Raw genomic sequence first — 23,797 nt, 5'->3', positions numbered from 1 at the left:
ATGAAAGAAGTGAGAGAATCAGATCATGTCTCTGAAACTGCAAGAAAATGTCCTGTTTAACAGGATTCCTGTCGAGATTAACATGGCACCCATGGTGCTCGTCTCCACATTTACAACACAAGAAAAGCGATCTTTGAAGTGGAGGGGATTCACAATTACAGCACTGTGTAATAAAGTATTCACTTTAATGTCTTTGAGTCCAAAAAGTGAGTCAAAGGGAAGATCTGTGATGCCTTACATTAAGACTAAAGTATGGTGCCACAGGTGGACTTGTATTCATATTTTTGGAGGGGATAGGATCATGTCAACGCTCTGATGGGGGTCGAAACCATTGTTGCAAAGTGAGAAAGGCACAAAGGCACTTTGAACATTTTAAACCATACACAAGAAACAAGCTGCTTCCAGAAAATGTTTATTTTGTTCATAAACTTTTCATAAAAATAACAACATCAATATTTATTTAAAGTATTGTAGAAACTGTGTATGTACAAAATCTTTACTTGAACAGTTAATATAACTTAAGGCGAGTTAAATTACTTTTTTTGCAGTACCCGGTTGGTGACAATCACACCAATCTCTCAACATTGTTTGTTTGGCTTCTTTTTTCTTTCTTTTCTTTTTTTTTTTTTTTTTTGCTAAAGTGAACATTTCAGTATACAGTATCTCCAAGAAAAAAAGATACCAGCAATCAAAACCTTTTCATCACCCAGGTCCACAGAAAGTCCATAGAAACTCGCAGCAATGTGTGCTACCTGATTACTCAAAAGCAATGTACATAAGATTAGCTAGTCATTTCTAGCTTGATTAAATATATTTCAGTACAGACCGTCCAATCTGTACCACAACTAGGTTAGAAACTGGTCCCTTTAAAATCTAGAACAGCAGTTGAATGAAATAACTCTCATCATACCAACAATGGGATGAAGTGCGAAAATGTCTCTGATATCAAATTGTAACATTTAAAATATTGTGTTACTAAACAGTAGCCCTCGAAAAAACCAAGACATTATTAATGATTAAGAATACATTTCACCTTGATAAAGGACGCTCAAATGTGATTAATGTAAAATATACAGTTATAGCTATAAAAATACAAAGAAGTACAGTAATACAAATATATTTATTTCCCATTTATGATATATCTTTCACAATCGTAATAATCCAAACAATTGTAACACAACACAAAGACCAATGACAAAGAAAACAATGACAGCCAAATGATAAGAAAAAAATAAAAATACATTTTTTTTTTATCAAAGATGAACATCTTTGTGGACAAAGCCAAAAATATGTCAGCCTACATTCATGGTAATAACCCTCATGTTGATTGGAAGAGGACCTTGACAGTGGTGGATATTCCAGTTAAAGGAAAAAAAACACTGACATAAACATGCATTTTAAGAAACATAGTCCAAACCATTGCTCTAAGTATGCTAAAAAGCAGAAAATAAGAATCTTAAATGTTGATATTAATAATCTGTAAGTGCAATCCTTCCAGGCTCAGAGGCTGGAGCTGTCCAGAAGAAGAGGTGCTGAACAGCAGTCATGCAATGCCGCAGCACAGAGGTTTAGCTCTCCTGACAGGAACAGCAACAAGTCACTGCTCATTTGTTCGCCCACTTTTACAACTTAAAGTCAGAAGCAGCAGACAATATGGCCAAAGCAGACCTCTCTCTTTCTCCATTGTTGCTCCTCTAAAACTGCAAAAACCTCTTATGTCAAGCAGTGGCCAACTCAGACATCAACTTGTAGTCAGCTGGCTTATCTTCCAAGACGGAAAGATCATAAAATAGTATGTGTGGACACAGGGGCACGTCTTCAAATCCCCTCGGGAAGAGTGAAGGGCCACGCGCTAGTGCTCACCTGTGGCTTTATTTCCATTTTCTCCTTTTGTTTCAGGTGTACGCGTCCGTGCCGTTTTCGCTCGTCGCTGCGGGCGAACCGTTTGCCGCACACATCGCAAGAAAACGGCTTCTCCCCCGTGTGAGTCCTGGTGTGGGTGGTGAGGTGGTCGCTTCGGCTGAAACTGCGCAAACAGATGCGGCACTGGAAAGGTTTGTGGCCCGTGTGGATGCGGATGTGCCTGTTGAGCTCGTCGGAGCGAGAAAAACGCCGGTCACAGCTCTCCATGGGGCAGGCGAATGGTTTCTCTTTGGCGGGGCCGTGGGAGGCCGCGGGGCTTTTTCTCGCCCTTGGGGGCTTGGGGGGTCGGGTGGTGTAACTTTGGGCAAAAGAATCTGGCAACAAGGAAGAGTAGAGGATGGAGTCTATAGTGCTGGGCAGAGCTGGTGATGTGTATAAGGAATCACACTGGTTAGAGGGCTGTGGGAGCTCGGGGAAGGGTTTCAGATTGGAGGAAAGGCCCATTGGAGGAGGGGGGAGGTAATTATTGTACATGGGACTGGAGTAGCTCTGGGAGCAGGTGTCAGAAAAACATGGCTCCTGTTTGATGCCACCTTCCACTTTAAACTCCATGTCCGGGTTGGGACAAATGGGGGGAAACGTGTCTAAAAGTTCCTTTACATCCATCTGCTGGTCAGGGGGGAAATCATTTGACATCGGGAAGGTTTCAGTCTGGAAGCTGTTCTCCAAACAGTCCGTCTTATTGGTAAACGTGCCCCATTCGTAGCAGCTGCTTTCAAACTCGTTCTTCACCACGACAGGGAAAGAAGCGGCCTCGGACTTTGGTTCATCCTTCTTGTGGTTTGGAGCTCGGGAGGAGCCGAAGTTGAGCTGGGAGGTGGACGGGTCTTGGGCCTGGCTGCCGGCCTGATCGTCAGGATACCTCGGGCACGTCTGGTCTGGAGAGTAAACAGGTGGTGTGGGTCCGGAGCAGGTGTAGGGTTGCCTCTTAACGTCCCCGAAATTGCCATTGCTGCTGTCCATCGGCGCAGGCGACGGGTAAGTTCCCCGACTGTTGCCGCTCGGCTGCACTTCTGAAAGTGGGAGTGTGGAGATGCCCACGATCTCGGTGATCATATTGAGGAGTGTTTCGGTGCTGCACGGCGCTCCCTGAGATGCCTCCACATAGAAACTGCCGGAGTAGGCGAGCGAGGAGGGGGTGTAGGTGTCTTTTGGGCACTCACAAGGGTTAAAAGCAAATTCCGAGTTGGAAGCTTCGGTTTTCAGGGTTGCAGGGGCTCCTTCTGTTGAATTCGACAGAGAAAAAACTTTGTCATCGCGGATGTTTTATATTCAGAATCAAATTAAAGGAGGAAGAAAATGTGCGTTACATAAACAATCGTGCGTATTTTGGCACAGCATGCCTTGATAAGACGCTTTGACAAACACCACTGGAGGTATTAGTTTGCCGTTTCCTTCGCTATACTCATATTTTACACATTCAAATTTGCATGCATACATTTCATCGGCAGTGCAAAGAGGCGAACTCACCGTGGCCAAACTGGGCAGGTACCCCCCGCTCTGCATCGACATACACCTCTTGGTTATCTTTCCGCGCGCTGTTTTCCATTCCCAATGAAGAACTGTTGCAATTGTCAAACTGTGGGTAAAAAGAATCTTTCGCATTCAAATCCATATTGTTCAACATAGTGATGCACTTAGAAGTCCGTCCTTCCCAGGGAAAACAGGTAAAAGGGGGAAAATATAGAGCAAATTATTCAGATGACTGCTTTCTTGCACCTCCCTTTTGATGGTTTTCAACAAATGATCCAAAGTGGTCTGTGTCAAAAGGTGTAAAAAAAGCAGTTAAAGGTATTCCTTCTCGGCTCTGCTCCTCGGTAGGTGTTTGCTTGCTGTGGATTTCACATCAGCGACTTCCCCTCTCGCGCCTTTTATACACTTTGGCAGCTCCCTCGGCCCTCCTCCCCATTCATCAGCTCCAGTGAGAGGATTCCCCGCTGCGTGTAAACTTCATGCCCATATATGGACAGAGGATGTGACGGAGTCCCCCCCCTCCTGTCTTTCTCTCCTCCCATACTGGAGAGATGGAGTCTGACGTTGCAACAAGTGGCGAACAGTGTTTGATAATAATCTGAATTTCATTTTATTTTCAATTAACAAACAGATTAAAGTCAATTGTAGTTATATTGGTGTGGCCCACAGTCGAGGGGAGTTATCTCACGTAGGTACCTCGATCATCGGCAGATTACTTTGGACTGTCCTCTTATGGTTTGACAAATAAGACATGGCAGTGCTGTCTGATAGACAATTTATGGAGATAAGAAGACATTCAGCCACCAAAACAAGGCCTCAACAAGAGGGTCATGCCACGAATAATGTGCCAGATATTCTCTGATTCAGATTTGTAAAACAGAATGGGTAAAACAGAATTAAATCTTTTTTAAGTTTCAAGCTCCTGTGACTTAATTTTGGCTTTCGTTGTGCTTGGCAGCCCCTGTTAACAATTGTCTATCTCTATCTGCTTGGTGATTTTGTCCTGTACATGTCTAAGTGGAGTTATTTCAGAGAGTTTGTATCCTGTTTTTTTAACTGTCATATGTATCATTAATTGATCATCTTTGCTATGAAAATAAAAAATAAAAACTGCTTTAGCAGTGTACTGTTAATGTCTTAATTTGACACCTACCCCATGGCAGCGTTTTTAGACATTAAAAACTACAAAGAAATAATAATAATAAAATAATCAATCTTTATTATGCTGATGATCTATCTATCTATCTGTCTGTCTGTCTGTCTGTCTGACTGTCTGTCTGTCTGTCTGTCTGACTGACTGTCTGACTTTTCTATAAAACCATCACATATTTGGTATAAACTAAGAAACATTGAAGCTCAAAGACATTTTCTTTTCACAAAACAGCAAATATTTTGTCCAAAAAATGAAAAAAAATATGAGCAATGAGAAACAACCAGCAGTGCGTTGAATGAATCTTCAGATCAATAGTTGCCAAAGCAAATTAAAAAAACTGTCCTCAGTGAACAATAATGGAAAAGCGATAGAGGGTAATTGAAAACAAAACACCAATAGGGGAAACATTATATGAAACATAAAAAACATGTATGATCAGTAGAAAATCACCAACAAATTATGAGAAAATCTTCGTTCACTTAAAGCTGTATTCAAGTTCAAAGTGAAGTAAAATATGAGAGCTATAATAGCTGTAACACAAGCTCACATTTTATAGGTCTGTATATTGCCTGAGAGCTGTTGCTGCTTGTTGTAGACCTGACAGCAGACATTGTTAATGTGTGTGATTCAAGGACATGTATTATATCCAACTATTGCATAAGCTTTAATGTAAATGAAGCAAATGTACTGAACTGAGACTTTAAGAGCCCCAAAGCAAAAAAAAGCAGCACATTAAAGGATGATTAATTAAAGGATATGAGGAAAAACACCAGGAAGCCCTAACAATAAGTCTGAATCTGCAAGATTATCTTTAAATACAAGCAAAGGCTGGTAGACTATTAAGATGAAGCTACCTGCAGACCAGTCCAACACATTTTACTGCCAGACTACATGCCCTACATGTTATCTCGCAGTTAACTGAACAGCTCTTCCTTTTCAGTCCACCGCTTTAGATTTGCTCAGACAAATTCACTGCCTGGATACTGTTCTCGCTTACACCATCAGGGCAAAAAACAGCCGAGCCCAGTCTAAACGAACCCTTGGCCTTTAAAAGCATTGAAGGGAGTCGATAACACCCCTGAGGTGTTCAGTGGTTGAACCCAACTGTTCACATGACATTTCAACCCCCAAAGCATTTTTTTTTTCTGTTTCGCATCTGTTGCTGGGTGCCCTCCGTGGTCACACTTCCTATTACAAAAAGTCGATACTCTTTCATTGGACGATGCAGCCTGCAGCAGACCTCTGACACTGGCTGGAGGTTCAGGACCACGGATAGCGACGGTGCTGCATTCAGCCGTGTAATCACACATGAACCAGCAGCACACACACACACACACACACACTTTACTTCTCCCTTTACACTAAATGCTGGCTGTGGGTCTCTGTTCATGTGGACTGTGTTCTTTTGCTTTATATCTATCCCAGAGAAGCCAAAAAGTATTATCGTATCATTTTTTATTGACTATTAGCATTAGCACTGAACAATTACACTATTATCATATTAGTCTTTTTCAGTACTATTGTGTTTTATTCCTATGTTAAAAATATTGAAGAGGGGGCGCCTGTGGCCGTGTGGTTATTTTGTGCACCCCATGTACAGAGGTCATAGTCCTCAATGTGGGCGGCCCGGGTTCAAATCCGACCTGTGGCAAATTTCCTGCATGTCATTAACCACTCTCTCGCCCCATTTTCTGACCGATAAAGGCATAAAAAGCCCCAAAATCAATCTTAAAAACAGGCCATGGAATCATGTATTTTTTATATTTAATGGTTGGTAAACAGACTTTATACAGTGGGAATGGTGAAAAATAAATAACTACACTTAGTCCAATTAAGTCCAGTTACGAGGCAAATGTATACTTTAATGAAAGATTACCTTATTTTACTACTCTATAATTATCCCACTACATTTTACAGGAAAATGTTGTCCTTTAACTGAACTGCATTTATTTGAGATTCTGCACTTACTTTAAGATTTTACACAGAGAAAATGTAAACTATTTACACCATTATGATGAACTATATCCAAGTATATTTACAAAGGTAATGTGTAACTCAGAATAATTACTCAAGCATTCCAATTAACTGCAATTTGGAGGTACATGTGTTTTACTGTCTCCATTTTAAGCTTCTACTTACTTCTATTTCACTACATTTCTATAGGAAATATAGTTTTTACACAAATAGATTAAATGACAAATTGAATTCATGGTCACTCTTCAGATTTACATCTTAGATGCTGCATTTAAAATAACATTTTTACTCCATAGTGGAGTAAATTAAAAAAAAATAATAATTTACTCCACTATGAACAACTGCAGCTACAGTAAGAGCTTAACGTTAAACTAGTACCACCCGACGTCCCTGACGCCCAGCCACCACTATCGGACTGTGTCGTCCCCACAACCATCGCCTTGCTCATTCGTGCACGGCCTCTTCCGACCTCCACCTCAGCGGCAAGGAAGTGTGGAAAACAGGAACACGAGGAATGCAAATGAGAAATCCTTCCCGCATCTTATCCCATCTCCCCCCCCCCCCCCCCCAATCCCATTTTTCTTAACAATGAATATGGTCTTTTACCTGCTTGTATGTAAAGCATATCGAGATAACACTTGTTATGAATTGGAGCTATACAAATAATGATTGATTAATAAAGAAAAAGACAACACAAAACGTTGTGAGAACCTTCATTGACAGCAAACAGTGACAAGTTCACTTGTGCCACATGTCTGTGCAAAATAAGAGTGTTTGAAACTGTGGCCTTGTAAGTCAAACGAAACAAGGCTATAACAGAAACTCACAGCCTTCACCCCACTACAGACAGTTTTTTACCTGCAACTTTTTGTAACTGTAATGAAAGGGCTCCTGTGAGCTCAGACTGTATGAATAGTATCCGAGTCTGCTTTGTTATGGACAAGATTAACTCAGGATAAAAAAGCTTGTGGGCAATATGGAATAAAATATATTGTGTCTACTGCTGTACAAATGCAAAGAGACTATTAGACATAATAGACTGCCTGCTTATGCTAGACTACTTAAATGGGATGTTATCTCCTTGAATACTGAGCGCTGAAAAATGTATCAAAGGAGCTCTGAGTCGCTGCCCTGTCATCTTTTTAAGGTAGTGTATGATAATAGCGTATAAGCTCTTTCATTGCAGCAGTGACATTCTCCTGAACAAATGGTTTTCACCTCAGATGTGCACTCTAATTCTAGGCACAGAGATGTTTAGCTTTGAGGAACTGCCTCCAAGTAATCCAGAGTCTATTAAAACCAATCTGATCACACAGAGTTCAGATCACGGGATGCTGTTATGATAACTGCAGTGTGTCTAACCTCTCTCCTCCAGAAAATGCCACAGCACAGGGACTAAGTAATGGATTTATGTAATGTTAGCACTTACCGACATTATAGCGCAGAGCTAACGCCATACCTGGGAAAGTTAAATGAAAGCCTTTGTTTTTTATTCCCTGGCATCTGAGCACAGCGAGGCAAAAATGCTTCTGTTTCTTTGTGAACAGTGTGGAAGGTTGAATATATAGAGTCCATATTTTAGCAGGTATGTCGACTTCAAAAGAGATTCAAAGTCCTGGCTAATGAAGGAAGATGAAACATGACTTTAATGAAAGGATATCTTGGCACTTCTACTGATTGGATTATTTCAATAAAGTGCCAGTAGAACATGCTTTCATATATTCTTGACCTAAAAAAGGCGCAACATGCATCAAATGTCTTTTTTAATTTCAACCAGAGTATAACATTGCATGTCCATATAAGGTCATACATTAAACCTGTCTATGTTATGCATGCTTCTATGTGGGTATCTGTGTAAGTATGTAAGCATCTTTCATTACTTCTATGCATCTTTCTACTATACAGCTTATTTACTTCCAAAAAGACCATGCACAACTAGCGTCATGTACACATTTTCATTTGAAATGTAAATGTATATTTAGATAAAGCTAACAGTCTCCCTCTCCAGCCATGCTAGCAGCACTGAGGCAGTGCTTTGAACTACATGTGAACATCAGCATGCAAACATGTTTGCAATGTGGACACTAACATGCGTATGTAAAGCGGGTGTACTGTATATAATATTTTCAGCATCTTATTTAGTCATTGTTTAAACATGTGCAAATGAGTAAAGCAAAGAAGAGTCAAGGCTGATAGAAAAGCCTCACTCCCTGTGTAGCAGTGTGTAGCAGCCCCACTCTGACAACTCTCCACTAATGCATGTCCACAGGTCCTGTTTATGTGTGTGATTTGGGCCTGTGTGTGTGTGTGTGTGTGTGTGAGAAGCCTCTCAATAACACAGTGTAAACCAGAATTTCCCCTCGAGGATTAATAGAGTATTTATATAAAAAAAAAAAAAAACATTTTTTTTTAAAGCAGACAGTCAGGAATAAGTACCTAACTTTACTGGATTTACACGTCAGAAAAGAGGTGGGAAGAAGTTCTTTTACACATGTTTTATCCTGTTATGTTCCCCGAGATGAGATTAGGTGTCAGAATAAGTCTGTTTAATTCATCCTGTGGGGATCACGAATGTCTCCATTAAATATTATAATCCACTGCTAAGTTGTTAAATTATAGCAGTCAGGACTGCCGCCTTTTATACAGCAAAGCCATCACATTTTATATGAGGAAAAAAAAACAAATTCCATGTTAAAATAAATACAACAGACCTACTCTGACTTTCACATTTTTACTGTTATCTACATTCTTGTTAACATTACTCCAGCTTTATTGGTTGTGTGTGTGGTTCCTAATATTTTGATCATTGCTGAAGTGAAAGCCTTGTGCCCCAGAGAAGGTTAAATATTTCTCTTCATACTGTATGTAACCCCTTGGCGGTGTTATTTTCAGGTTCTCTCTTGGACAGGCTGTGGGAGTTGTGCTTGCAGGTGGGTGCCTGATAGAGTTGAAGAGGCAGTGAGGAGTGACTGGTGACTGCCCTCTGAGATGGCTGCCTGCAGGTTGGGCAGGTCAGTCATGTCTGTTATACATATATCTTGTCTTTTCAACATTAAAGAAAGGGGCATTACTATAACAAACACATTTTATTCCAGGATGAGATAAGCTGTATCTTGTTGATTTTTCTGAACTGTGCAAAAGTCAAACTATTGACAAAAACTAAACACACGTCAATGGATCATATTACATCTAATTCTGCTCCTTACATGTTGGTTTAAGGGTTTTCGACTGTCCAAACACATAAAACAACATTTGACCTCGAGCCTCAGATAGGGTCTTTAGGTGACTAGAGCCCGTTTGGAAGTAATGTGTGTATTACTGTTATTATTATTCTGGTTTAAGCAGTTAAGTGGAGTACCCTCACCCTTTATTGAAAACCAGTAGCCACTTTGTGTTCATCCATGGATTTACAAAGCAAGTCTAAATTTAGAAGAAAATAAATTCTCAGACCTTAACACATTTTTGACTGAAGTAACTCTTTTCTCGAGACCAGATACATTCAAGTGTTAAATGTTTTTTGTGCAACATCTACTTGACAGCAAGAAATGTGATCTTTAAAAAAAAAAAAAAAAAACGTATCATTCTAACTTCAACATGAAATATGTCTCACTTCATGTACAGTAGCTCCTCAAAGTCTCAACGCCTTGGCATTCTGTCAACCAACTATGCAACCCACACTGTTTGAGAGTAAATAATAGAAGAAGCTGATCCATAGCAGGAAATCCACTGAGATGCAGAGGCTGCCATTGCTGTTTGAAATACAAAAGCATTTAAAAGCAACCATGATCTGGAGAGGTTATACAGGAAATACTGTAGTGGGTCTGCAGGACAAATGCTAAAAAACCTGAGAGTGTTTTTGATGTATTTATTTTTTTTAATTATGGTAGATTTTTATACACCCTCATAGCAGTAATATGCATATTTATCCTACAAGAAACACATTTATATTCAGCCTTAAGTGCTGTGTTGTACTTTTGACTAATACCTTTTTAAGTTTAAGGATGCAAAGCAGATTTTTTTTTTTTGCGAAATCCTACGAAAGCCAGGGTTGCACAAGAGCCGGAGAAATCCATCTGCCTCCCCCAAATCACATTCTGACATGTCTCACAGTAAAATCTCCCCCCCAGGCGCTCGATGAGGGAACATCTTCAATCTAAACCTGGATACAATAGGGCCTGTAAGACACCGCAAAATGGATTGGGAGTGCTAAAACCACAGAAACCTCTGCCGGAAACACGACTTTCTATAAATACAGGATACTCGCTTCAGCTGCCAAGTTCGTTATTTTTTCTCTCTCTCTCTCTTTCTGTCATGTTGGGCTCTGCATAGTTATATATACTACATCATCATTCCAACACTGGGCAATTGAAAGGAAAATAGCACAACTAAGAAAAATGAAAGCAGCGGAAGCGTGGTTCTTCTTTTGAAGGAACATCTCTCTCCTGCTCTTCCTCTGAGAGTGGGAGTGGGTTAGGGAAGCCCGGTACCAGGCCCCGATGCTGCTGCTGCTGTTGGTGTGGCAGGTTTCCCGTGCGATCCAAAAATACTTTCGCACTCGCCCACTTTGGTCCCCAGCCGCCTGTACTCTTTGGTTTTACAACAGGGATGGGTGAGAATCATACTCAGCTCTCCAATCGTGATTGCGGAATGTCCCAGTGTTTCTTTAACCATGCCCCCAGACTCCTCCACACACACCGCACTCGCATGGCTCCCAACTTGCCCTCTTCTGCGCTGGATCCATGCTTGCAGCACTCTGACAGTCCAATTCTTGGGCCTGATCCAGCTACTGTACCTGCTGTTACCTAACTGCTGAAGAAATCCATGAAACACAAGAGAGCAGTTTTATATTTTCTTTTAATGTCTCCTCAAACGTTTCATTCAACCTAAAAAAAAAAAAAACAACAGAAAACTGCAAGTATGTTAGATAACTGTAGATGTGTGTCAAAATGCAAATATCTGGGTTATTTATGTACCAGATACAGCAACAATCTCTTTGGACCGCAGCTCAATAACATTCACAACAAAAATCATTATCATACAACATGGGACTAATTGCATGTACTGTTGACCAACAGAAGTTAATATGTCTGCATATTCTAGGCTCTGACTCATCTGCTCCCACACTGATTTCTATTTGTTGCACTTTCTCCACTCCATTCACACAGCAGCGTGCATGAAACAATAAGAAGGTAAATAATCAAAAATAACTGTATCCATTACAGATTTATCAATGCACACACACAGTCATTACAGCGACATGCAATGCAAACTGATTCAAACAAATAGCCAACATCAGACATGTGAGGAAACAGATGAAGAATGTTAAGAGCTTGCAGCTAACAAAAGTAACTATGGAAACGGCCAGCTCTACATTGCACTAGCTTCCACAGCTCTCTCCAGAAATAAAAACTGTTGGGCTAAGAGCGAATCAGGTAAAGACAAAAGATCCCGGGTGAACCTATTTATAGTGGGCCTTACATAACATACATAGACCTATGTTGGCTGAGGCAAGTTTGGTGCTCAGCAGCAAGCTTCTGGGGGGCAAAGGCAGGGTACAGAGAGCTGGAGAGACTGGATCCTGGAGGGTGTTTTACAGAAAAACATGAAGGATAAACAGCAATTAGGACGGAGTGGATTATAATGCTGACGGCGAATGATTAAAACAGAGGAAGGAAGGCTTGCTGCTTTGATGTCAGGGAGAACAAACACTGTTACACTGTCCTGGGAGGGCAGAGATGTCAAGGTCCAAATCTACGGACAACATTAACATACAGTGTGCTAATGATAATTGACATATTAAACAGTCCATTGTCATGAAGCCTGAGGAATACACAAAGATATAATGCATACGTCACATGAAGCAGGGATTCTGAGTCAATCCCCTTTATTTCTTTTGTATTGGAGGCAAAAGAAGTTATGCCAGAAGTGTACAAACACATACACTCTTACACACATACTACCATGTGGCCACTGACAAAACATCTGACTTCTCCAGTGAGATGATATGAGCATACAAAGCCCACATGCACACAGAAAACCTGTGTGAGAGCGGCTGTAATGCAGGAGCACTGATCATGGAGAAATACAGCCTGCCACCATATCTTAAATCCAAATTGAGCCATTAGCATAATTATCCACTTATACTGCTTTAATTTTGAGTAGCTCTCCATTGTAAGTAAAATGATCGCTAAGCTGTATTCAGAAAGCCTCTTTTCCACTCACAAATGCCTTATTAATTAGCTCCCTCTAGCATAAGTTCCCAGTAATTACATTCAGTACAGCAGTCATCGCTACAAGGGGGGTCTTTCCAGACACTATTAGACAACTTTATAATTACTCTGCAGATGTATAATGATTTCCATTTTTTTTTTTAAGAGTCTCTTTCAACACTAAGGGGCAGCCATTTGGACACCATGTTCACTCCATGTTCAGTGCACTCACCAGTCAATTCACTGGCTGCAGGCAATCATAAAATATCCCCTATATAGAAGCTCTGATAAGGTTGGGATGATATGCAAATGAATAGTCCCTGACTCATCTGTTTATTATGCAGTCACATTAGTTAGCTCTGATGCTGTTTGGCTATTATCCCATCTCACTGTGAAAAAAGGGTCTTGGGTGAGGGGGATGGATTGCGCAGTGAGTGCTTTAGTCACACAGATTGTCCGCACTCTTCAAAGAAATAAATGCATTTTCAACTGTAGTTGCATTGAGGGGATGTGGAATCCATTTCCCTCTGAGAGAAACAGCGAAAGGCAGAGGATATGGCTCATCTGTGTCCCATTCCCTAGACATTGGGATTTGCGCAAGCAGCTCAGAAGGTCAAAGATTAGCTTGTGTCTCCTACAACATAGCCTAAAGACAGTTATTGCACATTGATACATCATACACTCTTTTTCTGAGATTCAAACCTGCAAAAGATTCTTTCAACTGAACTATAAACCATGTTGAAAAACAGCTAAAAGCTAGGGCTGTAATATTTCTAAAAATGCACATAGTTGCAATGTTAATTCATGTTAATTTTTGGTATCTACTTTTCTCACGAGTATAAAATCTGAGCGACAGGCTGTTGCTTGAAATAAATGTGGCAAAACAACCATCCTGTGGCTTCACAGCCTTTCTGCTGTTCTGCTAACTGATAGAGGCACTATTTTTAGCCATGCAACCTTAACGCACCATGCCAAGCCTCCGACTATACAACTGCACATGTAGTACATTCAAAGGATTCATAAAAGTGTAGAGGGTGGAGTGCAGGGGTCGTGCACACAGACTCACAGCTTGTATGATCACTCTCAATCCTCAGTTTATATTTCGTGTCAAAGTATTAACATGCACATTGCCACTGCATGGCCGGTGTGTGACTGTATACCCGTGAAAGTGAAAATAATTTGCCATCAATGTAGCTTCCATGCCTTTTGATTTTAGCTAATTAGGCACTGAGCCCTCACAGCAACTGTGCACCATGGAAACCATGCAAAACAGCAGCCTGACGTCAGCTAGCGGCCTTCAAATGTGCCAGCTAACAACGAAAGAGCTCTGAGTGACAGAGGTTGGCTGACATTTGTACCGGATATGTGAAGTGTATTATCAACAGGTTGAGACAGGTAACGCTTTGGGCTTTGTAGTCATAATGCTGGAAAATCGATCAATAACTTCTGCTAAACCTACTATTAGAGCTGTAATTATTTTGAGTTTGAAATCCCCTGACTTCTCATTCAACCTTTTTTGTATTTTTTTGGATAATATAAACTCTAGGTATGGTTTGGATCATAGAAAGATTAGGACAGAACACAAAAGGGGATTCATGCTGGGGTTTCATCTAAAAAAAAAATGTGCATACATTCAAAAAGTATGCATACAGTACATCTTTTTCCCGTAACATGCAGCAACTCAAAGTTTAATCTACGAAAAAGGTGTTTACTGCCTCATTCTCACCTTTGAATTGAGGATTCAGTCACATTAAACAGTAGTCTATCCAAAGTTGTTCTACAATACATAAAATAAATCCAGGATTAGACGATAGTATTTTCAATTAAAGATAACATGTGTTTTTTTTGTGAAGGCATCATCTGATTCTTTTATTGACTGTAGTTACTCACGATCATGACAGACAAAATATTTAACAAAAAGAAGCAACAACTGAGGGATATGGTTATTTGTGTAATACAGAACAAGCTGAGACTGACGCTTTAGGTTCAATAAATAATTTGCTTTTATCAGCGTAGATAATGAAGAAAAATAACCAAAAATTACAGTAGTCTGGAACAAATTTGAACCATTTATTGTTTTTAACAAAATATGGCTGCTTTTTAAAGCAGTTATTTAAGAAATCATTGGCAAGATTTTTTAGAACAATGTTTTTCTAAGACTGTGACCAAACAATTAAATATCAAAATTGTCAATTATTGAAGAAAAAAACAAAACTTAGGACATTTGATAAAAAAAGAAATGGCGCTATAAAGTACAAAGGCCCTTTTTTTCGTCAAAAGATTGCAAAAATGTTAATTTATGCACTTCTTTTCTCCAATCTGAACATATAGTGCTTCACTTCAGAGCGCAAGAATGAGACCAGCACTTCTCAGCAAACAAAAGAAAAATGACTGTCATCATAAATCCTCATTTTCCAAATTTAACGTAATGTATGGTATGAAGTTGTGAGGTATATGAGTTCAGGGTTTCCTAAATGCATCTTAAGTATAAAATTGAAGCACCAGACAGTGCTTGGCACCACATAGCAAAAACAGAGTAGCTGCACTTACACTTGTATGAAATTGCTCCATAGAGAATACCTGTGTGAAAAACACTTCTTTTTTTTTTTTTTAAGTTAAACATGGCAATGCGATATGAATGATATTATTCTAGACTGGGAACCAGGCAATTTTTTTTTTTTTACCTGGCAGATGCGTTTGTTCCTCCTTCTTCTCAGACAGATTTCCAGCCAACCTGTGTGGTTGGGCCAATCTTAACTGTTAATTTAGTATTTAGAAGAAGTAAAACTGTAACGGTTAGAAAGCCACTGAGACATTTTCATTGTGAACCAGGATGGCTGCTGCAACGTGAAACAGTCTGAATTTCTTGTAACATCAGTATTTCCAAAGCGGACAGTAGTTCATGTTATGTACAATGAGTAAGTTCTGAATCATGTTTTAACAAACCTCTGTGCATGTTGAAAAAGCCTATTAGTATCAGATAGGAACTGAGACGTTCCAGATTTAATCCCATTTCAAATTGGTCTGGTGAGACATATTTTTATGCTGGATTTAAAGAGTTTTCATGCATTCAAGAAATACTACTTTCTATCCTGATCATGTTTTTGTTTTGGATAAATTAAAGGAAAACATCTCAGAACAAATGAGTTGAATACACAGTATCAGTACTGTTCAGCCATCATTAATACTGTCAGGGCAGACCAGCCGGTGAAGGGGTGGCTACCTTGGCCCCTGCCAGTGCTGTCATTGTACTGTTCCCAGATATAGCCTGTTTCAATATACTGTCTATAAACATTATTGATAATATTAGTCCTGAGTTCCTCATAAAGAGCAGCTGCTTTCTCTTTGTATGGTCCTTCCGTGTTGCCATAGTGGTGCAGGGCTCTGACTGCCAAGTAGTTGATGTTAATCCATATCGGTCCCCTCCAGTAGGGGGCATCATGTTCTGTGTTTCGCTTCATATACATTGGATCAGACTTAGAAAGTGAACGCAGGCCATAGGGTGTCCACAGCTTATTTGAGTCTCTCATGTCACGAAGGATATGTTCTAGTTTGGGTGAATCCGGTGTAAGAATGTGCAGTAAGAAAGGGAACAAGCTAATGTAACCCAAAGCATTAACAAACTGCTGCTTGGGGGCCCGGCGGACAGAGCGCACAAGGCGAGCTACAGGGAACTGATGTCGAGGTTGTCCGGGTGGCACATACACTTTCTCCTGCTGCAAGGACACAGCCTGGGTGTGGTTTCCAAAATCACTGAAAGACCTGAGTTGTTCTGACCAGTGGAGCTCATTCAGCAGGTTGTTGTCACTAAGTACTTTGTGGGAAAGTTCATAGTCCTGATGTGACTCACCTAAAAGCTTGGCTATACTGGCCATGATGCCTGAAGACAGGGCCATCCAGCAGTGTAAATCCACATGGCGCTCATCTGCAGATGGGTGTGAGGCCCGAGGGTAGTCATCCAGCCCAGAGGTCAATGTTTTGGGATTTAGGAAAAGATTGGTGTCCTTGTCACGTCCACGCCAACGGTAAGAGTTTGGTAGGGGTCCTGTCTGTGTGGTGTTGTACCACTCAAACCAGGTTTTAAGTCTGGGGAACAGTCTTCGAAGAAAAGGCAAGGTTGCTTGAGACGCCGTCTTATCTGGATTTGAAGAAAGCTGTTCAATAAGCTCCTGAAGAGCCAAGAAAAGAGTAGGTGGGTTGGCGTTCTCATTGCGCTGAACAACAAACTCAGCTGGGACTTTACTGCGAGCCTCGTCTCCCAGGATCTGCTCTCTGGGGATCCAGCCCTCCATATTCATCAGGTCCATCCAGTGGGCAATAGCCTCCCTGGTCACCTGGGGATCCCACTTGCTGAGCAGTAGCTGGTGAAAGCCTTCATCCCAAAGGAAGCCTCTGGGAAAGAAGGAGCGTGATGGTACTGCAGTGAATAAAGCACCTTCAGGGTATAGTAATGGGTATTCATTGTAGACGGACTGAACTACTGACTGGCCGTAGAAATAGCCCACTCCACCAAGCATGTTGCTGAGTGCTGCTTTGGCGAACTTGATATGTGAATGGCTATAACCTTTGCTCTCAAGCCCAAAAGTCTTTTCAAACTTTGTGTCAAACTCAGATTTCCTCTTCTCCAGCTCCTGAGTCATAATTGAGCCTACGAGTTGGTGAGGACGGTTGTGAAAGCTCCCAGACTCAAACAGGACTTCAATCTGGAATGGCGTTTGGACAGTCACCTGGTGGACCACAAAGTCGCTTTCTTTCCTTATGTCCGCAGGATTCTGTTGGTTTTGGTGGTGAGGGGGCTTGTAGGTGTCTACAGCTATGTAATGTCTCTTCTCACCAGAAGGCGAGCTGTATACAAACCTGCGGTTCAGACTGTGCTTGACAATGTCAGTCAGCTTCTCCAAGCCGGGGGAGACAGTCTGAAGATAGTTGTAACTGAAAAGACAAAGAACTTTATAGTTAACTGCCCTTTGTTTTATCAAACTTGAAATCAAAATAGTGACAATAGGCTTTTAAATTGTTTTAGTCATCCACTAATATGCAAGTGATCTCAACTGCACTAGCTATGTTTGTGAAACCTTAGCACATTGTGTCATCGCCTAAAGGCATTTTGCAAGCTTTGCAGTCTCATACTGTACTGGTGACTCAGATGTTAGGCCAACAGTCGCAGTAAAATCAAATTCTATGCTCCCACTAGCACTTGATGATCCATGTTCCTACAAGAAATCTTATTTCAAACCATTTGTATCATTTCTATCAAAGCATACCGTACCTTTTAATTTTGCTACGCTGGTCTTCTCTGGCCCTCATGCAAGTGTGAAATAGTGGAGCTCCATGTGAGTCCTGATCCACTCAATATAAAAAATACTGCAACGACGAAGTGAATGAACCCTGTCACTGATTAACATGACAGCTCGGTGCCATCTCAAAAAGGAAGACCAGAGCACCTTACATAAAGGGTTTGTTTTTTATTTTCCTATTTTGTTTTAAACCAAAATAGAAAAGCATGTGCTGGTATTATCCAGAGCACACAACATTCTGAAAATGTGGAATTAAGAAATCATAATTCCTCCTAATTCCAAATGTGTTGTTGGATTAAGAAATTGATGAAACAAAGACTGAAAATTCTCATTTTGCTGCCATCTAGTGGTGGGACTTTCTTCTAACCCCACTAATAATGTATGGTCACACTACAATACAGCGTGACATAACTAAGTATCAATCAATCAACTTTTATTTGTATAGCATCAACTCATAACAAGTGTTATCTCGAGACACTTTACAAGAAGCAGGTAAAATACCTTACTCTTTGTCTGTTAACATTACAAAAGAGCAGGTAAAAAGACCTTACTCATTGTTATGTTACAAAAAGCAGGTAAAAGACCTTACTTATTGCTAATGTACCATCCAAAGTTCATACATCTGATGGTAAGAATTAGGAAAGTTGCCACAGACTTCAGCATTCGAGGAGTCATTAAGTCAGTGAATTTCTTCTACAAAATGTCTAGAAATTTGTTGGATGCTTTTAAGAGGCTGTTAAATGACTTAGAGGCAGACACATCTAGCTGTGGATGTTCTCCCTGAAAGGTTTGTGGATGATCTTGACAAAAACATTTGCTGTCAACATTTGTTATTTGTGTCTTTTAAAGTTGTATGTTTGGCTGCTCGTTGTTTGGCTAACTCTGTTAGTTGTGCTGCTGCCTATCTCTGAGTTTATTTTCTGGTTAAATAAAGATTAAATAAATACAGTAAATTGTTTTTTGATTCCTCATACATTGTAAATATCCATATGCTATTTAATGCATGGACATTTTTACTCATGCAGTATAAACTGTCACTTTGTATTGCTACAATATTATGATGACTTGTCAATTTTCCCATGAAGCTTTGTGTGTTGGTCTGATTAGACTGAGCACTAGCAGGTAGTATATAGTGTTTCCGTCCTGCTTACTTCTACATGGTCACTCATTGCTGCAGACTTCACTCCTGTATTCTTGCATTTTTTTTACCTGGCATATTTAGCGCTGGATAATTCCCCGGTAACCGGCTTTCGGAAGGTAAGCTTAAAGTTGCCAAGCTCCTCTGAGAAACCAGTGATGGATGCAAGGCGGTTTCTCTCCTCAACATGAGCCTCCAGTGAGCCCTGTGTGTCTGCCGCTGCGTAAAACATCAGGGAGATGACTGGCGCTTGAGGGGCAGAGCTCTGGAAGAAAGTCACAAAAAGTATTTATATTATAATAAGTCTTAACTACAATTTACTGGTAAACGTTTACCATGCAAAACATATTTTGGTAATGAGAAGAATATCTGTACACAGAATAAATATTCAGTACTCACATGCTGTTTAGCAGTGATCCTCCAGGTCCAGTCTCCTCCGTGATCCCCTCCCATCTTCTTGACAAACTCTGTGGTTAGTGTGAAATCGTTATCTCTGATTTCCTGGACGCCAAAGGTAATCCCATCATGCATCAGCCAGCCATAGCCTTGCAAGCGATCCCCTTGCTCACAAGTGTGCCTCAAGTTTACATCCAGGTCAGAGAACTGACGCATCCACATCATGCCTGGGGACATATAACCATGTGAGAAGGAATATTCAGTTGTACAGCACAGATGATTAGAAAAAAAAAAAGACTTTCACATAAAATGTTAGTCCCAAAAATCAGTGGCTATCATCCAACTTAGTTTTGAGCACAGCAGTGCTTAATTATCTGTCTTAACTCAATATTGGAAAATACGGTGCCGTTTGTGCTTTCAGCTAATTAACAATATTGGTCATCCAAATTGGCTGACAGGGTAAACAGTGCTGGGAACTGTGGCAACAATTTACTTGATTTTGACAAGTGCCTGGGCTTTTTTCCCAACCTGTCCCTGATGTAGTGCAATTCAACTGTGAAGACTTGGTTATTACAGCAGGGCAAATATTTTGTTAAAGCAAAGGATTCAATATTAGAGGGAAAATCCAACCATGAAACAGTTTTCTATGATTTGAGATTTTCACATTAAAAGGTAGCATCTATTGTATGCATGTTCACTCTATGTCACTATTATATCAGCATGTAACTGTTCAAATTAGAGATTGATTTGGGATATTAATGGTACAGTGATTTATTCTAAAGTAGCTAAAAGATTGTAAAATTATTTATTTGAATAAAGTTTACATCTTGTTAACACCTTTTTAGATTCATAAAAGCCGCATGATGTTTGCACCTAGCTAAAACCTTTATTGAAATGAAAACCTTCTTATCCTATTATGCCTCATTTTATAAGATGATTCAGCCTGAAGTTTGAGTATCTTTAACATTTTTATAATCTCAGTTTGAATTCAAATAAAAACACCATATACAGGGAATAAATGAGGTTTAAAAAAACCCTTAACATGGTTTCAATCTTTAGACATATTAATGTTTACCTGAGTGACCAATACTCCCCTTCCTGCTTTACCATCACAGCCTACAAATCCCAAATAAGGACTCATTATCAAACCATATACTGTTAATCAGAGTCATCAGTCTCATTCTGTATGATATTATATTGGATATAAATAAACAATCAGATAAGAGAAAGCTTCTTTGGTACGATCACTGCTTTAGCTGTTCCGCCACAAATTGAATGAACTAGACTATTACTATGTCAGCCTACCTGTCACAATTGAACTGGGACTCCTGGTTTTCATGCCGAAATAGACCTGAGGCCTGTATGAGCCCCAGAACCTCTCTGGGGAAACCTTGGCACTGCTGCTGTTAGCATCCAGGACATGGGATGACGGATGCAGGGTCACCACACGTTTGGCCAGGCTTGACCGCATGTAGAGGGCGTAAAAGAACCAGATCAGGCTGAATATGCAGAGGCCAATTGAGATGTTGATGAAGATTTTTCCAATATCAACTTTCTTCTTCTTCTCTTTGCGGTGTAATGCAGAGGGCTTCTCATCTTTCCTTGGAGGGGGAGCAGCTTCACCAGTTACCACCCTCTTCCTCTGCCTGCCCATCATGCCCTTCTGAAGCTGGAGACACAAGTGGAGAGAGGAAAATGTTTTAGTTTTACAAAGGTAAATGTTTACAAATTTTATTATGTAGGTCCTAGAGCAGGGGTCTCCAACAGGTAACTCGGGAGCTACAGGTAGCTCGCGGGCAGGTTTTCAGTAGCTCACCTATAGCTTGACTGACTGAGTTAAAAATAAAAATAAATCTGACTACAGTAAATGCACCTCTTCCCACTATTCATGTATTTGGCCCATAAAAACAAGTGTAAAGTAGTAATGTTTTATTGGACATTGATGTGAATTTTCAGCAACATAGCTTACTATGTGGCCACAATAAGAAGTGTAAAATATTCAATTTTTTTTCTTGGACCTTGATGTGAATTTAAGATTATTGATAAGCACTGGCTTATTCCAGTTTCACATGTGTACAAACAGCAGCTTAATTCAGCTGATGTGCGCTGTGTAAATAAATGCAGGCGATTTGATGCAAGTAGCTCTTGGACACTTTCATTTTTTCAAAGTAGCTCTCAGATGAAGAAAGGTTGGAGACCCCTGTTCTAGGCACTAGTTTAGCACAATTAGTAGAGCAGGCACCCAAGAGTTTATGGTCCTTGTCACACTGGTCCCAGGATTGACTCCTTGTCCTGGCACAGTCTGGTGCAACCCTAACCCTATGGCTGTACTATCAAATAGAGGCTTAAAGGCCCAAGAAATAATAATTTTCTACTAAATTATGCACTGCAAGTATTAAAACATGTTCAGACTACAAATACATTTCATTAAAATGTGTTTTTGATCTGTTTATATTTAATTTTGGGTAACATTATTCAGCATTAACTAGTTTCTTATTTGCATGTTAATTAATAGAATACTGGCAGCTTATTATTTATTATCAGTATCTTATTGTACATGACCATAGTCAATAGCTATTAGGCCAATAACAATAACTAAGACTTTGGCCTCTTTACCATCTTAATTACAGCTTATTGATAGCAAGTTAGGGAGTTGTTGAACATGAATAATGATCTTAACTTCTACCTTATAAAGGGCGACACTACGCAAAGCATATTGAGGCCAAACTCTTAATTAGTTAGAAAACCTCATAAGCTAAGTTCACAGCAAGCGGAATATAAACTAGATTGACGGGTACCTTGAATGGTGCATGATGGCAGAAATGGCGCAATTATACGGCCGCGACCATTTTAAAATTACACTCGATAACTATTCAAAGAGTCTCAGATTCAAGTAGCGTCGAGAAACACCTGTTCTTACCATTAAAAACATCACGTTGGTGACTGACTCGCCTCTGCACCCCGGCAATGCAACATGGGGCTACTCGCTAGTGTTGTCGTAATGCTCACAGTTTTAACATAACCGACCAGTTTTCGCAGTACAATGTGGCTTTTATAAGACAGCTGCTGATTAAATACTGGGTCAGCACCTGGGTCTGGTTTAAAGTTAATTCATTAAATGGTTACCAACCTGTCAAAAAAATGGCAGAGTCTCAGCTGCTCATTATCCGTTGCTAGCTCACTAGCCACTTCCTGGTTACAACTCGCTTTAACTGACGTGTTAGTCCGCTCCCTGGTAGTGTCTGTGTGTGACGTCATCGAGGACACGCCTTCTCCCGTATCGAACTACCAAAATAAATGAAATAGCTGGTAAATACATTTATATTGAAAAAAGTATTGTCCCCTTTTGAGTTTAAAATGTACCTTTGATATGGTACATATATATGTATATATATTATTATTGATATGACACATACCGGTATGTACAAGAATGAAACATCAAAATATATCATTTACAGGGAAATATGTAATTTTATTTAAATATATATGAACTTCTTGTGTTTGTGAGTGTTATGAACAGTTTGTCGATCCAAAAAAATTGTCCATTGTACAAAGATGACTGTAGGTATACAAAAACAACATTACAGCCTCAACCATTTTTAACACAAGACAGCTCCATGCATTAATGTGTTCCATGTATTACACCCGTTTCCAACTATGAACAATTTTAACATAATTTCCCCATGACCAGTTATTTACACTTGGCATTAGGCTTAACTTGGCTGTGCTATGAAGACACATGACTTTGAAGTACAAGTACCATTAATGGAGTCAAGAGTTTGAGCCTTTGGAAAAGAATCCTTAAGACGCAAACTGCTGCTCGATGACAGGTTTACACCACCATCTTCATATAAGGAAAGATACAAGAGCTGCTACAAGTGCAAGACAAATGTGAAATCCCCATAGTGGACCACAACTGATGATGCTAATGATATTTAACTTCACTAAAGCTGCCCAATCATTTACTCTGGCTTTCATGAACACACAAAAACATAGAGAAACTTTATTATTTTGCTTTTTTAATGAATGAAATATATTTTTGTAGCAACATATTTTAACTTTGGTCAACATGTATAACTGTTACAGGCAGTGGCAGTAAAGTCTGAATATGCCCGACATATTGTCTTCAAAGAAAGGCTAGGGTTGCAATTTCACAAACTGATTCCAAGTCCAGAGAAACTTTTTTTTGACATAGGGTTTGTATAACTGTTGACAATAAATTGCTGACTCTGTG

The 23,797-nt window shown here is 40.0% G+C and overlaps 2 protein-coding genes across 4 annotated transcripts; both read right to left on the bottom strand.

Moving 5' to 3' along the window:
- Positions 1 to 396: 396 nt before the first annotated feature.
- On the bottom strand, positions 397 to 3,791 carry LOC132990401 (early growth response protein 1-B). Its single transcript, XM_061058673.1, has 2 exons — positions 3,394 to 3,791; positions 397 to 3,146 (listed from the first exon to the last, which is right to left on the bottom strand). Exons 1-2 carry the CDS (start codon positions 3,548 to 3,550, stop codon positions 1,819 to 1,821), a joined length of 1,485 nt encoding a protein of 494 aa, XP_060914656.1. The 5' UTR covers positions 3,551 to 3,791; the 3' UTR covers positions 397 to 1,818.
- Positions 3,792 to 14,399: 10,608 nt separating this feature from the next.
- mogs (mannosyl-oligosaccharide glucosidase) lies at positions 14,400 to 22,730 on the bottom strand. Of its 3 annotated transcripts, none has more exons than XM_061058660.1 (5): positions 22,694 to 22,730; positions 20,869 to 21,232; positions 19,567 to 19,790; positions 19,239 to 19,432; positions 14,400 to 17,664 (listed from the first exon to the last, which is right to left on the bottom strand). In XM_061058660.1, exons 2-5 carry the CDS (start codon positions 21,218 to 21,220, stop codon positions 15,894 to 15,896), a joined length of 2,541 nt encoding a protein of 846 aa, XP_060914643.1. In that variant the 5' UTR covers positions 21,221 to 21,232; positions 22,694 to 22,730; the 3' UTR covers positions 14,400 to 15,893. The 3 variants fall into 3 exon arrangements, with proteins under 3 accessions (XP_060914643.1, XP_060914634.1, XP_060914625.1); XM_061058651.1 differs by lacking the exon at positions 22,694 to 22,730 and adding an exon at positions 22,474 to 22,677 and having other exon boundaries at positions 20,869 to 21,223; XM_061058642.1 differs by lacking the exon at positions 22,694 to 22,730 and having other exon boundaries at positions 20,869 to 21,263.
- Positions 22,731 to 23,797: the final 1,067 nt, after the last annotated feature.

This window comes from Labrus mixtus, chromosome 2 (genome assembly GCF_963584025.1).
Source record: "Labrus mixtus chromosome 2, fLabMix1.1, whole genome shotgun sequence".
In the NCBI taxonomy this organism is placed as follows: domain Eukaryota; kingdom Metazoa; phylum Chordata; class Actinopteri; order Labriformes; family Labridae; genus Labrus; species Labrus mixtus.
The sequence above is the reverse complement of the archived record's forward strand: the minus strand, read 5'-3'. Positions and strand labels throughout refer to the sequence as shown.